General features: G+C 42.0%; 1 protein-coding gene across 1 annotated transcript in view; it reads left to right on the top strand.

Annotated features, from left to right (window-relative positions):
• DNMT3L (DNA methyltransferase 3 like) overlaps positions 1–17,287 on the top strand; it is a 42,086-nt gene that overhangs the window by 11,845 nt on the left and 12,954 nt on the right. The window contains exons 2-8 of the mRNA XM_058186442.1: positions 62–154; positions 6,076–6,150; positions 6,848–6,892; positions 7,986–8,065; positions 10,791–10,903; positions 13,354–13,525; positions 15,248–15,338. Of these exons, the coding sequence (XP_058042425.1) occupies positions 62–154; positions 6,076–6,150; positions 6,848–6,892; positions 7,986–8,065; positions 10,791–10,903; positions 13,354–13,525; positions 15,248–15,338 (669 nt within the window). The remainder of the gene's footprint in view (positions 1–61; positions 155–6,075; positions 6,151–6,847; positions 6,893–7,985; positions 8,066–10,790; positions 10,904–13,353; positions 13,526–15,247; positions 15,339–17,287) is intronic.

Genomic DNA, 17,287 nt, shown 5'->3' with positions numbered 1-17,287 from the left:
ATATCGTTCATCTTTTTTGGTGTCTCCTCCTCCCCCCCCTCCCCTTTCCATTCTCTTTCAGCTTTGACATTCGAGGATAGACGTTTTCCTGAGATCATCTCTGTCAGTTCAATGGAAGGAACACCTCCTGCCGGTCTGCTTGGGCCAAACGCAAGTAATGACTTTTTCTAAGCAGGATTTAAAAGCTGTGATAAAAGATAGACATTAAGAGGTGACATGAGCAGAAGATAAATAAGATACTTGCTCTTCTGTGTTTGGTGCAGCCATAACTTCCAGGCATCATCAATTGCTCAGCACCAGTGAGACTCCATCAGAGTGGGTTGGGTTGGGTTCTCCTCTCTGAACTGCAGCTGGCCCACTCGCTCACAGGCTTACCTCTTTGTTCTCTGCCAGTTTGTTTTGCTGCCCACAGTTGGTTTGCTCCCCCTCTCACCACACTTCAATGGGCCTCCAGTCTTTTGGGTAGGCCTCTCCGGTGCAGCTGGGCAAAGTTCTCTCAGCAGGCAAAGTTTGCTGTGGACTGCTGCCCTTGGTGGCGGTTTCCTCCTAATTTCTCCAATCTTCCTCTTCTTTTCCTTTCTCCAGTCTTTTTTTCTTTTTATATGACTTATTTTTCCCTCAACACCTCTCCTACTACTATTTTATTTTAGTTTAATAGCAACTTTTCTCCCCAGGATGTAACAATGCTTCCTCCATTGCCACCATCTTGGCTTTCAGACTTTTCTAAGAATTCTGTTGCACCATCCTATAGGAAAATGTGGCTACTTCCCTGCTTTGGATAGCAAGTGAAATTGATAATGTATTGAAATATCTGTGCTTTTCTCAGCTTGGTGACTTCTAGATAAGCCAAATTTCTGTGTGTTGAAGTCCAGACATTTTAAAATTGCCAAGGTTAAGAAATACTGAACTAGATTGCAACTTCCATCATCCCCAGACATCATAATCTGTTAAGTTCGGGAAGTAACGAGGCTGGAGACCAGGGTAGTGACAACAGCTCTTTAATATAGGGTGAACCCAGCAACCTGGCTGGGGAAAAACCTCTCCTTATATACTGTTTAACCGGCGGCTTCAACCAATCAGCAACGTGCTTGTTTCCCGCCAAAACATTTAAAGATACATAACACTCCTCCCCTCCCAGAAAACACTTTACCTATATTTACATATTATTTACATGTTATTTTTCGACGTAGTCACGCAAATAACCTGGGCGTCTCCTGATTCTTTCGGACCTGCGCGGTTCAGTCCTTGGGAGTGGGTTGAGCTGGTCGGAGGGGCTGTTTGCTCCTCCCAGCTCTTTCTCTAGGCCATCCGGCCCTGGATTACTTGCAGACTCTTTTTCTAGGCCATCCGGCCTTGGATTACTTGCAGAGTCGTCCCTGCTGTTTCCAAAGGGAACCTGATGGCGTCGCTGGACCTCTGGGGACTCAGCTAAGTCTTGCGCCTCTCCCGGGTTTAAATCAGCTGTGGATTCAAATAATGTGTGGTCAGGGTCTGTTTCATTGAGTTCGGATTGTTTGGTTATTCTTTTTCTGATTTGATCTATGTGGCGCCTCCATACTCGGTTGTCTTTTAACTCAACCAAGTATGACTTTGGACCGGTTGCTTTTATGATTTGCCCTGCTAGCCAACTTGGGCCGTCCCCATAGTTGCGGGCCCACACTCGGTCGCCTATGCCCATTTCTCTAGTTTTTTCTAATTCCCCCTTATAACCCTCTGGTGTGTAGTGGGGATTTAAACGGTCTAGTGGGCACCGGAGTTTCCGTCCCATCAATAGTTCGGCGGGGCTTCTGCCTGTTGCAGTGCTGGGGGTTCTATGCTGAACGGCCAGAAAGAAATCTATCTTTGTTTGCCAGTCGCCTGGCTTGAGTCTGGACAATGCCTCTTTAGCGCTCCGGACGGAACGCTCTGCAAGGCCATTCGACGCAGGGTGGAAGGGCGCAGAGAGGGCATGTCGGATGCCCTCATCTGCCAAGTATTCCTCAAACTGGGTTGCCGTGAATTGCGGGCCGTTATCGGATACTAGCGTGTCGGGCAACCCGTGGGTTGCAAATAGGTGTCGCAGGGCTGCGATTACCGCCTCGGCTGTCATGGACCTCATGAGAATGATTTCCAACCATTTAGAGAAAGCGTCGACTACCACTAAGAAGGTTTGGCCGTGGAAGGGGCCGGCGAAATCGATGTGGATTCTTGACCAGGGCCCTTGGGGTTTTTCCCATTCCTGACTGGGGCCGTCGGGGGTAGTGGCCTGGATTCCTGGCAGGCCAGGCATTTCCCTACCCTCTCAGCAATTTCTGAGTCCATCAATGGCCACCACACATAGCTTCTCGCTAGCCCCTTCATCCTTACGATCCCTGGGTGACCCTCGTGGAGAAGGTCCAATACCTTTTCCCTCAATTTCTCCGGGATCACCACTCGATCGCCCCATAGCAGGCACCCCCCTTGAGCCGAGAGTTTCCCCCGCTTCTTACAAATTCCTTAAACGCCGCCCGGCGCAGCGGCCACCCTCTTGTACCCAACCCAGTACAGTTCTTAAGGTAATGTCCCGGTATGATGCCCGAGCCACCTCCTTAGATGTGACTGGGCCAGAGCCCAGAGAGTCAACCAATAGTACAGGTGCCCCCGGGGTGGGGTCCTCGATTGCCCCTGGCAGTGGGCATCTGCTTAATGCGTCCGCATGCCCCAGGTCTTTTCCTGGTCGATGCTGCAGCTTGTAGGAGTAAGCAGCCAAAAAGATAGTCCATCTGGTCAATCGGGGTGAAAGTGCCACCGGCGTTGGGCGGTCGCCAGCCAATAATCCTAACAGTGGTCTATGGTCTGTAACAATTTCAAAGTCTCTGCCAAACACGTATTCGTGAAACTTCTTTACCCCTGACACTATAGCTAGGGCTTCTTTATCCAACTGGCTATAGTTCCTCTCTGTTGAGGACATCGTTCTGGAATAGAAGGCTATTGGGGCTTCTGTGCCATTCGGCAGCCTGTGGCTGAGCACAGCCCCTACCCCGTAAGGGGAAGCGTCACATACTAGAACCAATGGCAATGAGCTATGATACTGGATCAGCAAACTATCGCTCGAGAGTAGGTTTTTTACTGCTTCGAAAGCCCTAGCTTCCGGCTTTCCCCAAGACCAAACAGCATTCTTTCCCAGCAACTTATGTAGCGGCTCGGCAACGGTTGCCTTATTTTTTAAAAAGACCGCGTAAAAGTTGATTAGACCCAGGAATGCCTGTAGCTCTGTTTTGTTTTTTGGCGCTGGGGCTTTTCTGATTGCCTTGACCTTGCTCTCAGTGGGTGAATTCCTCTTGTCTATTCTGTAGCCCAAGAATTCTACGGATTCTACCCCTATTTGGCATTTGTTCACTTTAACCTTTAGACCGGCTGACCGGAAAATGCCCAAAACTTTTCTCAGACGCTCCCCCAGTTCCTCTAAATTTTCTGCCGACACCAACACATCATCAAAATAGGGAACTACCCTGGGGAGCCCTTGCAGAAGTCGCTCCATTAAATTTTGAAATAGACCTGGTGCCACACTCACCCCAAACTGCAACCGGGTACACTTGAATGCCCCCCTGTGAGTTACAATCGTTTGGGCTTCGCTGTGGCTGCGCTCACGGGTAGTTGTTGATAGGCTTGTGCCAAATCTAATTTAGCAAAACTTGCCCTTGTCCCAACGAGTGCAGCAAGTGTTGCACCACGGAACTGGGTAAGCGCTTTTTGTAAGGCTTTGTTTAACGTCGCCTTGTAATCAGCGCAGATTCTAACTGACCCATCTGGTTTCACTGGGGTGACGATTGGCGTCTCCCATTTGGCATGATCGACTGGCACCAGTATCCCCTGCCTTATTAACTTGTCTATCTCCTATCAATCTTGGGCTTAAGGGCAAAGGGACCTCCTTGCTTTTATCCGGATAGGGGCTACCTGGGGTCTAGATTGAAGGAAATAGGGGTCCCCTTGTACTTGCCCAGGCAGTCCTTGAACACATCTTCGAATTCACTCATGAGTGCATCTTTAAGGTTAACGTCACTTCGGTAGATGCCAGTCACTCCCATGCCCAATGCACGGAACCAGTCTAGTCCCAACAAACTTGGCAGGGTCCCTTCGACGATCGTGATGGGCAGGGTCTTCTTGTGTGGTCCGTACTCGACTCGGACGGAGGTGGTCCCTCGAACAGGGATGCGATTCCCTTGATAGTCGTGGACTCGTAGCCGTTGTGTTTGCAGGTTTCGTTTTGCTACTGTTGGCAAAGCTTTCGCAAAAGTGTCCCAGGACATGATTGTGATCGCTGACCCGGTGTCCACTTCTAGTCGGCACGGCACTCCTTCTATTTTGGGTTTGGTGAAGATTTTCTTCTCCACCTTGGTTGCGGCGCGGCCTATGATCACGGTCGTTCGATTCAAGTTCGCGCCTTTTTTGTTTGAGCCAATCACGGGTCGCCTTGCCGATCCCGCGCTCTGATTGGTTGGTTTGAATTTTCGGCGGGAAGGTTGGGGTGCTCGACAGACTTGAGCCAGGTGCCCCTTCTTCTCGCACCGCCGACATGTAGCGTCCTTGAATTTGCATTGTTGACGCGGGTGTTGTCCTCCGCAACTTCCGCATTCCTCCCGGTCTTCTTTGCCACGTTTCTCGGTACGACAAACCCCTTCCTCATCCTCGCCGTCTGATTCGGTCTGGATCTCTTCTTGGTGCACCGGGGTTGATTTTGTGCTCGCCTTCGGTGTGAGTGGCTTTTGCAGGGTCTCCGCCGCTTGGGTGGACATTTCATGCGCTCTGGCTTCGTCCAGAGCGTTTGCCAGCGTTAGATTGCTTTTTGATAGCAGCCGCCTCCGCAAACGCATGTCTCTGACCCCACGGATGAGTTGCTCCAGCAGCGCCTCGTCCAGGTCTCGGTACCCACAGTCTTTGGAGGCTTTCCGTAGGGCGGCCATGTAGTCGCTGATGGATTCGCCTCAGCTGTCGGCGCTCTCCAAATTCAAAACGCCGCACGTATTTGGACGGCGTTGGCGCGAAATGGTTTTTTAGCAGGGTTTGCAGAGTTTGCCACGATACCGATTGTACCGGCGTTGGCTCTGCCAGGGCTTCCGCGATGTCAATGACCTCGGGACCGCAGTGGCTCAAGAAATATGCCCTTTTGCGGTTGTCTGGAACTCCTTGCAGTTCGTTTGCTTCTAGGAAGCTCAAACGGGTCATGTCGTTCCCATTTCTCTGGCTGGGTCAAACGGCGCGGGCGGAGTGTAACTGGCCATCTCCGCTTCTGCCCTGGGTTTGCTGGGTTCGGTTCCTCCGTGCTTCAGCTCGGTTCTGGTGCTCCTTAGCCTCGAGATCCCATCCTCGTCGCCAGTGTTAAGTTCGGGAAGTAACGAGGCTGGAGACCAGGGTAGTGACAACAGCTCTTTAATATAGGGTGAACCCAGCAACCTGGCTGGGGAAAAACCTCTCCTTATATACTGTTTAACCGGCGGCTTCAACCAATCAGCAACGTGCTTGTTTCCCGCCAAAACATTTAAAGATACATAACATAATCTGTTTATTTTTTTATTAGAGTTGTGATCCAACAAATCTAGACCACTATATAACCTATAAAACAATGACTGGCACACATTGCTGCTCATGATGTGGACATATTGGTATAGAGTTGGGACAGAGAATTAGCTCAAAAAAAGATGGCTGAAGGATTCACTTATTATTTCTCTACATTGATAACTTTCAGGCATAATTGTGATATGCTTCCATTACATTTTCTAGAAGAAGGTATTCCCAAAACCTCTCCAAGTTCAAACATGTTTCCAGGAGGAATAAAGTGGACTAATTGCTACAGTTCAAATAAATTGATTATTTTTATCAGACTTCGTCAATGTGGTTCCAGACTTCTAGATTTCCCATACAGCATAAACATAGGCCTTTTGGCTGATAATTCTGGCTCTTGGAGCCTATCACAAGTGTAAGTTTGATCTGAAATTCAACTTAATTCTGAGAGATTTTACATACTCACAAATGACAGTGCTTTAATATCTTACTTACTTAAACTACTATATAATGTAAGAAATTTATTTTCCCTCATTATACTTTTATCTGTATCAGTAGACAGCTACAGTTCTGATCTTGACATTTCTACAAGTTCTGTGGAAGAAATAAGCACCTCTAAGTTAAGCAAAGGTAATACCTAATTTTGTTTTTCCCAAGATGAATTACCATTTCTTCTGCTCGATGCACCTTGAATAGCAACTAAACTTTGCATCCATGGGCTCTGAGTATATTGACTGCAATTTTGCACTACAGGTAGTCTTTGTTTAGCAACCACAATTGGAACTGGCAACTTGGTAATTAAGTGAAGCAATTACTAAGTGAAACCATAACTCTGCTTATGATCTTACTTCAGGTTAGCTTTCTTTTACAGACTTGTTAATTTTGCAAATGTAAGGATTGATTACAAAGTTACTTTTTCATCACTGTTATAATTGCAATCAGTTGCTACATGAAACAGTTGCTAAACAAGGGACTACCTGTACAACATGAAGCACAACATGAAGCAGAAAAGGCTTTTGACCTATAGGAAGAAACTGACAAGCAGAAGTATCTGTAGGATGTGGCGGTAGAAGACAAATGACAAAAAACTCATTGTGTTGTTATTACTATTCTGCATTTTAATGGTGTGGAGTATGAGCCTATTTGTCCTGTGATCCGAAAGATCCTCCTCATTTAGAACCTTAAAAAAATGCTATTGTACTGAATTTAGAGAAAATAATTAACAGACATTCTATTCAATATATGTTTTATACTGAATTAGAGACTAATTCAAGTGGAAACTAATTCAGAAGTTCTATGTAAAAAGTACCTATTCTTTTTTCTGTAGAAAATATTGCACATGAAGTGAAATATAATGAGAGGCATATTGAAGGTGAGATATTAATGTTTTTAACTATTAATGCAATTATTGTTTTTGTTATTACTGTATTTTCCTGAATTGCTGTTAATGGGATATCCATCCTCAGTTAAACGGCTTCTAAAAGATATTTTATTATTACAGCTTGTAGAATTGTTGCCTGAATTCTGTAGACCTTCCTCCACCTAGATTGTAAATAAATTAATACAGTGCAATACCCATTTAATTATTCATTTTTGTCAAAGAAAATTGACGCAATAAAAAAAAACTTAATCTTTGCTAACAAATTCTGTAGAATTTGTAGAATTCTACATCTTTTTGATGTAGAAATCAAGATTCTGTAGAATCTTTTTACAGAAAAAGATTCAACAGAAAAGAGACCTGAAGACAATGGATGGTGTTACTCAAAAGTACTCTGTATATGATATATTTTATGTTGATAGATTATTTGACCTACAATATATACACATTTTAGGTACAAATACATTTGTATTTTCTATTACCCTATGCCTCCCCCCGACCCGTACGCTCTCACAGAGAGGGTCTCCTCAGGGTGCCGTCCGCCAAACAGTGTCGGCTGGCGGCCCCCAGGAGTAGGGCCTTCTCTGTGGGAGCATCGACGCTCTGGAACGAACTTCCCCCTGGCTTACGTCAAGTGCCTGATCTTCGGACCTTCCGTCGTGAGCTAAAAACACACTTATTCATCCAAGCGGGACTGGCATAATAGTGTTAAATTTTAATTTGGGGTTTTATTAATATTTCTAAAATTTTAAAACTAAATTTTTAATTATCAGCCTTTTTGTAATTTGCTATGTTTTAAATGTTTTTTTAATTGTATATATTTCGTGTTTTATCTCTGGCTGTACACCGCCCTGAGTCCTTCGGGAGAAGGGCGGTATAAAAATTTAATAAATAAATAAATAAATATTAATATTATACAAGGTTATTACTGAAGCAGCATTAGCCCTTTTTTAAACAATTGATGTTTATGTCTTAATCCAATCTTCCTGTGTCCTATTAAATGCTCAATCCCATTATCAAATCACAGAAATCTATGGCAATGATTACTAAAGTTAAATTTTCCTGGTTTGGTTTTGTTTGTTTGAAGATATCTGTATATGCTGTGGAGGGTTTGAGATTCACACTCAACATCCTTTGTTTCATGGAGGGATGTGTGCTCCTTGTTCGGTGAGTAGTTGACAAACTTGATAACTTCTGCTTCTATTCTTTCAGTTTAGCCATAGCCTTCATCCAACAGAGTGAATCTTTCTGCTGGCCCTGGAATGTAAGAATTACTAGCCATGGCAGAGAAGCTACCTTCTTCTATGGCACAGAGATTTTATTTATTTTATTTTATTTTTATTTATTTATTTTCATCAAGCATGTATTTTATGACAGATACAAGTGTAAACATAATTATAAACTCATGTAAAGGGTATGAATAAAAGAAAACATTAGGACAGGGCCGGTAGGCACGCTGGTGTGCTTATGCACGCCCCTTACAGACCTCTTAGGAATGGGGTAAGGTCTACAGTAGACAACCTAAAATAAAAGTTTTGGGGATTTGGGGAAGAAACTACAGAGTCAGGTAGTGCATTCCAGGCGTTGACAACTCTGTTACTGAAGTCGTATTTTCTGCAGTCTAGTTTGGATCGGTTTACCATGAGTTTGTATCTGGTTTTTTTTTTGTTTTGTTTACATTTATATCCCGCCCTTCTCCGAAGACTCAGGGTGGCTTACAGTGTGTAAGGCAATAGTCTCATTCTATTTGCATATTTTTTACAAAGTCAACTTATTGCCCCCCCAACAATCTGGGTCCTCATTTTACCTACCTTATAAGGATGGAAGGCTGAGTCAACCTTGGGCCGGGCTTGAACCTGCAGTAATTGCAGGCTACTGTGTTCTAATAACAGGCTTCTTAACAGCCTGAGCTATCACAGCCCCTGTTGTGTGCTCTTGTATTGTTTTGGTTGAAGCTGAAGTATTCATTGGCTGGTAGGACATTGTAGCAGATGATTTTATGTACTATGCTTAGGTCAGACTGAAGACGGCAAAGTTCTAAATTGTCTAAGCCCAAAATTTCATAAGGTATGCCTTATGCCTTATGCTACCAGATGCACTATCTGAGACCCGGAGACTGCAGAAATCCTCCAGAAGACTCCAAAAGTTGTTTTTTTGCTACTGTGATGTTTAATGTGATTAACTTGAGATTAAGCAATCCTATTTATTTACTATATTTAATAATAAGTAAATTTCAGCTCGCGGGGTCCAGTAGATGGAATGGGAGAACTTGACACTACTAGCTCATCAGGGGGTGTCCTGTCCCCCTGTCCCATCCCCCCCCCCGCTATCCACTTTGAGGTAGTGGTGTTGAGTCATCATAGATCCTCCAGTAGAAGAGGCTTTTCCATATGGCTCCTTCGGAACATTTTGCCCCCTGGGTGAGGTCTACTCCCACCTTCCTGATCTCCCAAAAGAGCCTGAAGATCTGGCTCTGCCAGTTAGCTTGGGGCTCCAATGGGGAAGTTTCATGCTGGAGGTGCTTGATAAAAAAATATTTCACCTTCCTTCTGCACATCCTGCTTCCTCCCTCTCATCTTTTAGTCATAATTTGTATTATTATTGCTACAGATATTTGTGTTTGTATGGGTTTTTTGCTTTTAATTTGTAAGTCGTCTAGAGCTACCTTGCGGCAAAATGGGCAACAAATAAATAAAATAAATAAATTTAAATTCATATAAATAAAGCGAAAACTACACAAATTTTTCCACTATTTTTTTTGGTGTGGTCTTTGCATGCTGTTCAAAAACTTGCAGATGACAATCCATGCTTTATTGGGTAGAACTTTTGCTTACTTTTCCAGACAAATCCATAGCTAATTGGGCTCTGAGCAACCCTACAGAATCCTGTCTCAAAACTAAGCTGTGTTATAATTTAACCCTGAAATTAAGCCACTACAGTTCTGTTTTGTTCATTTGTTCTGCTTTGTTTTAATCTGAAAAATCAAGAGGTCAGGCATATAAAAGAAAATATAGAACGATATAGAAGGAAATTTTCCCTTAATGGGGTTCATTTAACTCAGAGATCAAGATACAGTAGCAAGGCAGTGGTGGGTTGCTACCAGTTCACCCCAGAATGGGAAAACTGGTAGCAGCTGCAGTGGGAGGCTCCACCCACCTGGCCAGATGCTTCTGCGCAGAAGCGTCCCATGCAAACGTGCCCCCCTCCCATTAATCATGTTATTCTTCAGGACTCAGGGGGCATTGTGTTGTGTATTTCTCATCTTTTCTGAGGGGGCAGTTTAAGTCAACATGGATGGGAATGTAACTCAGGCCCCTGAAATATCTGAAGCCACAGGGTTTAGGGCTTTCTCCAATTCTGTTCAATAGGCTGTAAACATGAAACTATTGGGAGAAGTCACCTATCAATACAGGATCAGGTGTTATCAGAATGCTAAGGATACTCAATTTTATATCTTGATCCTGGGTCAAAAAAGCAATATGGCTGAGAAGCAATTCGTGTTCCTTGAAAATAAGACTAAAATGGACGTCTTGATGCTAACTGAAGTAGCAATAGAAGAAGCTAGTGGGAATGATCAGAGGTGTTGGTATTATTTGTAATACCTATTTAGTATTAGTACAGTAGGCATTTACAGCATTACTGGAAATGTCTAACAATCCCAGTAGTCTTTCTAAATAAACTATACTCAGACCACTACCTACTTATAAAATGAGACTAATAATTTTAGCCTACAGTATTTTAAAGTGTTGTTTTATGACTGGCTAAAGCTTATGCCTGTGTGAATTACAAGTAAACAATATTACGAATTACATTCATACAATATTCAGTAAATAGTATTATGAATTAAAATAGTATTATGAAATATGTTTTATGTCCTTTTTCTTTTTATAAGGAAAAGTTTTTGGAAAGATTCTTCCTGTGTGATGATGATGGCTACCAAGCTGATTGTACCATTTGCTGCTGGGGCAAATCTCTAATAATGTGTGATCATTCAGCATGTCACAAGTGAGCAGTATCCAAATGCTACAAATGAAAGTTTAAAATGCTACAAAGTGTGAAGCTGAAGAGGTCTTTGTCTTGCAATGAGACTTTAAATGGAAGTGGAGGGAATAAAACATTCTTTTACTTTATTCGATTTGATGGTGTATGTGTTACAGGGGTGGGTTCTAATTTTTTTTACTACTAGTTCTGTGGGCGTGGCTTATTTTGTGGGTGTGGCTTGATGGTCATGTGACTGGGTAGGCATGGGCAACACAATGTCACCCACGTCAAGGGGTGCCTCACCTGGCCCCTCCCCTCCCAGCCATTCCTTGTCACACCCAGCCTCAAAGTATCTATAGTTCTTCAAAAACGTTGTTCACTTTTTTTCAACTTTATTATCTACATACTATAGATGCACTTTCATGGACCACTGAAAGGCGGAAATGGCTCACATGCTTTGCCGAAGAGTGTGATAGGCAACAGGCTTTTAAGGGGCTGCCAGAAAGAAGGGGGGGCAATGTATTTTCCAAAGCACCAGAAGACAGAACAAGTAGCAATGGATGGAAACTGAACAAAGACAGAAGCAACCTAAAACTAAGGAGAAACTTCCTGACAGTGTGAACCTATATAGATTTCAGTCATAATTTCACATATAAAATAGCCATTCATGTAATACAACCTGTATATTGTTCAAAACAGTCATTAGTATTACGGCTGATATTTGACAGCAAGCCTAAAATCCCCATTCCCTCCCCACTCCAGAGAAGGTTACTTCAAAATCCCCATTCCCTCCCCACCCCACTAATCTGCTCTGGGAAGGAATCAAACTCCCCCCTCTTCATTTCCCAAATAAAATATTACTCATAAGAAAAGGGTCCCACATAAGCAAGGAAAAATCAAGCTGCTAACAAGGAACCTGCCTGATACTCATTCCACATTCCTGCCAGCTGCATAAAGAAAACTTTGTAAGCAGAAAACAGCTACTGGTCCTTAGAGATAATAGAAAGTGGAAGCCAGAAGTTTGGTTCCATTTACAAGCAGGCAGAAAACTCATTCAAGACAGGATATTTCACAATGGAAATCACCCAAATCTTTTTAGAAACACAAAGCCCATGTTGCACAAACCCCAAAACTTCAAAAACATAGAACCATATAAGAATTCCTCCTCTTATCCAGTTTGTTGTTCAGCTGACCCAGAAACGAATGGTTGAATGTCACTTCGCTTCTGCAAGTGAAAACCTCCTTCCAGCAGCTGCTTTTTGGCTTCTCAATTTAAAGCGATGGTGTCTTGTTTTTTTTCTCTTCTTTGTCAAGTGAGTCTTGATTTTTTCCTTCTAGCTGATCAGCTGGGAGGCAGGAGGCAGCAATAGATTGGGGGCGGGGCCAGGCAGGGGTGGCACTTACCAGTTCTCCGAACTACTCAAAATGTTTACTACCAGTTCGTAAGAACCGGGGAGAACCAGTAGCAACCCACCACTGATGTGATATCTTATTTATTAAAACCATCAAAATGTCTACATGGGAAGTTGAGCATGATAGCAGTAGTAATAATTTACTATTACTTTTAATATAAAAAGGGTTAATATTCTACCTTAATTGCAGTTCTATCCAGTTAACCAAATTACATTCATGAAACCTCTATTTTTTTCTGATTTCTGTTGCTTTTCAATTCATATCATAATATTACTCTATTTTGCGGGGTGTGCTTATTTGACAGCAAAGTGTTATGAAGTAGAAAGTGATTTCTAACAGGGAAGGAACCATCATGTAAAAAAACCCTATCAACCAGGGATGCTATTCAGTAGGTTCTGACAGGTTCTGGAGAACTGGTAGCAGAAATTTTGAGTAATTCGGAGAACCGGCAAATACCACCTCTGGCTGGCCCTAGAGTGGGGTGGGAATGGAGTTTTTGCAATATCCTTCCCCCTGGAGTGGGGAAGGAATGAAGATTCTGCAGTATCCTTCCCCTACCATGCCCACCAAGCCATGCCCACCAAGCCATGCCCACAGTATAAAAAAAATTGAATTCCACCACTGCTATCAACTAATGTTTACAGTTAAGACTATTCTCTAGTCAGGTCACATTTCTTGACAGTTAGTAACTCTAATACAGATAAAACTATATAAACCTCTAGATATTCCTGAACTATTGAGTTTAGGAACCCCAATCAGCACTGTCAGTGGCAAAGTGTGCTGGGACTTAAAGTGTGCTTCTTCCTTGACCTCTGCCATACTAAGGTGTGTACCAAAGTTTTGTAATAGATTTTAAAAGCCTTTTGTATACTCTTGAATAGCCAAACATACAAAATACCTCAAAGGTATTTTAATAGCACTTCTTGGGACAAGTAAACGATATTATATAAAGGCCAGATGTACTTAACAGAATGCAGCAAGGCTCAGCTGTTCAGGGAACACAAACAGGAAAATAATAATACTTTGTGCCTTTAAACAATTTTATTTTTAAATTTATTTAGATGCTTTTGTGAAGAATGTGTGGACACCCTTGTTTATCCTGGGTGTGCAGAAAAAATAAAAAAAACAACTACCTGGATATGCTTCATGTGTGCACCTCAACGTGTAAATGGATTGCTAAAGAGGAGAATAAAATGGCGTGCAGTTCTGAAACATTTCTATGATCAAGAATCTGTAAGGAAAAGCTCATTTTAAAATGTTCAAGTATTGCTTGGCTTTACATTAGCTGTAAATTTTGACCAGGATTTTGCACAGAATAGTTAGCTAAATTAATTGATTTCTGATAGGGATGCTGTTCAAACAGAAAACACAATCATTGGTTTATCAGGAGATGACGTAAATGTACAAAGCTGAAGAAATGTAAAACACCCTTCATATTTGAACCAAGTGGCAGCACACACTTTCAGCTGACACTTTACAACCATGAATTCTACCTAGATAGATATCATAACTTCAAAGCAAATGAGCATTTGTAATCCTTATCTCTCCTTATCTTGTCCATGCTCATGTCCTGTAAACTCTTGTAGTTCTAAGTATTGAACATGCTTCAACACTGGAAATTTTTAAGAAAATGTTGGATAACCATTTGACTGAGATGGTGTAGGGTTTCCTGCCTGGGCAGGGGGTTAGACTAGAAGGCCTCCAAGGTCCCTTCCAACTCTGTTGTTATATTATAACATCAAGAAAATGCATCTATTTTTGAATGAAAGATTTTTCAGAATGGCTGGTTTAATTTCATAAACCTCCAGTTCACTCGTATAAGAGTAATTTCTATGTAGTCCAGGATCTGGCAAATTATTTTTGCCCAAAGAGAGGCAGGTAGTCTTTGAGACCTATTTGAGGGCATAGGAAGCATGATCCATTCTGTCGTATCGCTCTTAATGTATTCATTCCTTTAATCAAGCAACATTCATTTTTTAATAATTTTATTAAATATTTTTAAAGGAATATAAAAACTAATACATATTAATATAAAGTAAGAAAAAAGTGTAGAAAAAGAATCAAAGAAAAAGCTAAAATTTTAAGAAAGATAAGATAGTAAACGCAAAATAGAAAACAAAGAAAAAAGATAGTATCTCCTTTATAATAGTTATAAGCACAATTACAAATTTACCTCTTACTCTATAGTTACAATTTAACTCTCTTCAGAAGTCCATAAGAGGTTTCCCGTCAGCAATAAATTAAGATCTGTTTTTTATCTTATCAAAGTAGCCAATTTAGCCATTTCAACAAGTTGCATCATCTTCACCAACCATTCCTCCATTGTGGATAGGGCCGAATATTTCCATCAATCCCAGAGAAAAACGTCTAGTCTCCATTTCATATTAATCTTTAACTTCTTCTAAATCAGTGTGTATATTTGAATCATAATTTTCTAGCTTTTTTACACATCCAACAAACTTAATAAAACGTCTCATCTGGTTTTTCATGTTGTTCACATTTCCAACATTAATTTGAACTAGGCAATTTTGATGGTGGCATATACCTAGAGTACATCATTTTATAAAATTATCTATAAAATTATAACAGTAAAAAATTCAATCCTTTCAACCACATATTTTCAGTCACAACCACATTCAGATATGATTGGGAGAATATACTAAGATATATTTTATAAAGATTCTGTTAACATAAAGACACTTAAAACTTTCCAAAAAAGCAGATATAAAGATTTTATATAGGTATAAAATATAGTATGATAAAAATGTGCATTAATTATCAAAATTATCTAAGAATGCTGAAATTGTGTTATTGAACCTGATGTAGCTAATTGTACTCATGTGATACATGTAATAATTGAAATAACTATTTCTAAAAATAAGAGAAAATGTGTGAGCTTATAATTGTTGTTATTGGATTAATTAACAAATATTTAACAAATATTGATTGTGTTAGAACAGCCCTAATACATGGATATATCAGCTATTGTCTCCATGGGAGAGAAAGTCAATCCATGTGCTTTCACTTTTTGACAATATTACAGAGGGTAAGTAAACAGGTACAGTAATATAGACATAGTTTTCTAAACACATACAGTAGACTATAACTTTCTTAGCTGTCTTGGTTCATTAGGAACCAGCTGTTTTGCAAAGCCATTTATCAATCGTGTTCCCTGCTGATTGCTCATTGAAGTCTGCATTTTACAAGCAAGTGACTAGAAGATAAGGATAGTGCTAAGAAATCCTTTAGGTCAGGGGTGTCAAACTTGAGTCTACACGGCAGCATCACGTGATGTATTGTGACTTTTTCCCCCTTTGCTAAACTGGGTGTGGCCATGGCCAGTGCATGACGCATCTGGCCCACGGACCGGGAGTTTGACACCCCTACTTTAGATCTTTGTGCAGGATACTGTACTTTTGGACTTTTCCAAATCTGTTTTTTTATAAATCTTTATGAAGGATAATTTACATCATGAACTGACTACATTGGCCTAAATGTTTCTGGGTTTCTATTTCATTTGCAATAAGGTAAATGAGGTAGGTAATTATAGAAGTCCCCCACCCCACATACACACAAATTGCATGCAATATTGCCTTCTGAATGCCACTTTTAAATTTACATTTGCTTCATTCCATGTTCATTGAAAAATAAATGGCATACTAATTGAGCCCATTGGTTTCTGTAAGAAATATTTTAAGTGTTTAACTCCTGCTGAAATCATTTCATTTCTTATTCAAAATATCAACTATCTACAAGTGGCATCAACCTTCATTTTTGAGTAAATGAATATAATCAATCAGCCAGTCAGTCAAACAAAAACACAATGTAAATATTGCTTGGTTAGCAGATCTGAGAACAATTAATAGCCAAACACATACCAATATTTATTTATTTATTTATTCCAATTTTTATACCACCCTTCTCCCAAAGGACTCAGGGCAGTTTACAGCCAGATAAAACAACAAGTATAAAAATTAAAAACAAATTTAAAAGACTAATAATTGGCTGAAAACTATAAAACCAATAAAACACCCATTAAAACTATTAGGCCAGTCCTGCGCGATGGAATAAAAACATCTTCAGCTCGCACCGAAAGGTCCAGAGGTCAGGAAGTTGGCGTAGCCCTGGAGGCAGCTCGTTCCATAGGGCTGGAGCCCCCACAGAGAAGGCCCTCCCCCTAGGGGGTCACCAGTCGACATTGTCTGGCCAACGGCACCCTGAGGAGGTCCTCCCTATGGGAGCGCACTGGTCGATAGGAGGCCACTGGTAGCAGCAGGCGGTCCCGTAAATAACCTGGTCCTATGCCATGGAACGCTTTAAAGGTGATAACTAACACCTTAAATTGCACCCAGAAGACCACCGGAAGCCAATGCAGCCTGCGCAGGAGGGGTGTTATATGGGAGCTCGAGTCGCTCCCTCTATCACCCACGCGGCTGCATTCTGAACCAGTTGGAGCCTCCGGGTGCTCTTCAAGGGGAGCCCTATGTAGAGAGCGTTGCAGTAGTCCAGGCGGGAAGTGACGAGGGCGTGAGTGACTGTGCATAGGGAATCCCGATCCAAGAAGGGACGCAACTGGCATATCAGGTGGACCTGATAAAAAGCTCCTCTGGTGACAGCCGTCATATGCTCTTCTAATGACAGCCGTGCATCCAGAAGAACGCCTAGATTGCAGACCTTCTCCGTGGGGGCCAATAACTCGCCCTCCACAGTCAGCGATGGAATCAGCTGATTGTACCGGAATGCCGGCATCCACAGCCACTCGGTCTTGGAAGGGTTGATTCGGAGCCTGTTTTTCCCCATCCAGACCCGCATGACCTCCAGGCACCGGGACATCACTTCAACGGCTTCGTTGGGGTGGTTAGGGGTGGAGATGTACAGCTGTGTATCATCAGCGTACAGATGACACCGCACCCCAAAACCACAGATGAACTCACCCAGCGGCTTCATATAGATGTTGAACAGGACAGGCGAGAGAACCGACCCCTGTGGCACCCC

The sequence above is a fragment of the Ahaetulla prasina genome, chromosome 5 (genome assembly GCF_028640845.1).
Source record: "Ahaetulla prasina isolate Xishuangbanna chromosome 5, ASM2864084v1, whole genome shotgun sequence".
Lineage (NCBI taxonomy): Eukaryota > Metazoa > Chordata > Lepidosauria > Squamata > Colubridae > Ahaetulla > Ahaetulla prasina.
This window is presented reverse-complemented; position numbering and strand designations above follow the sequence as displayed.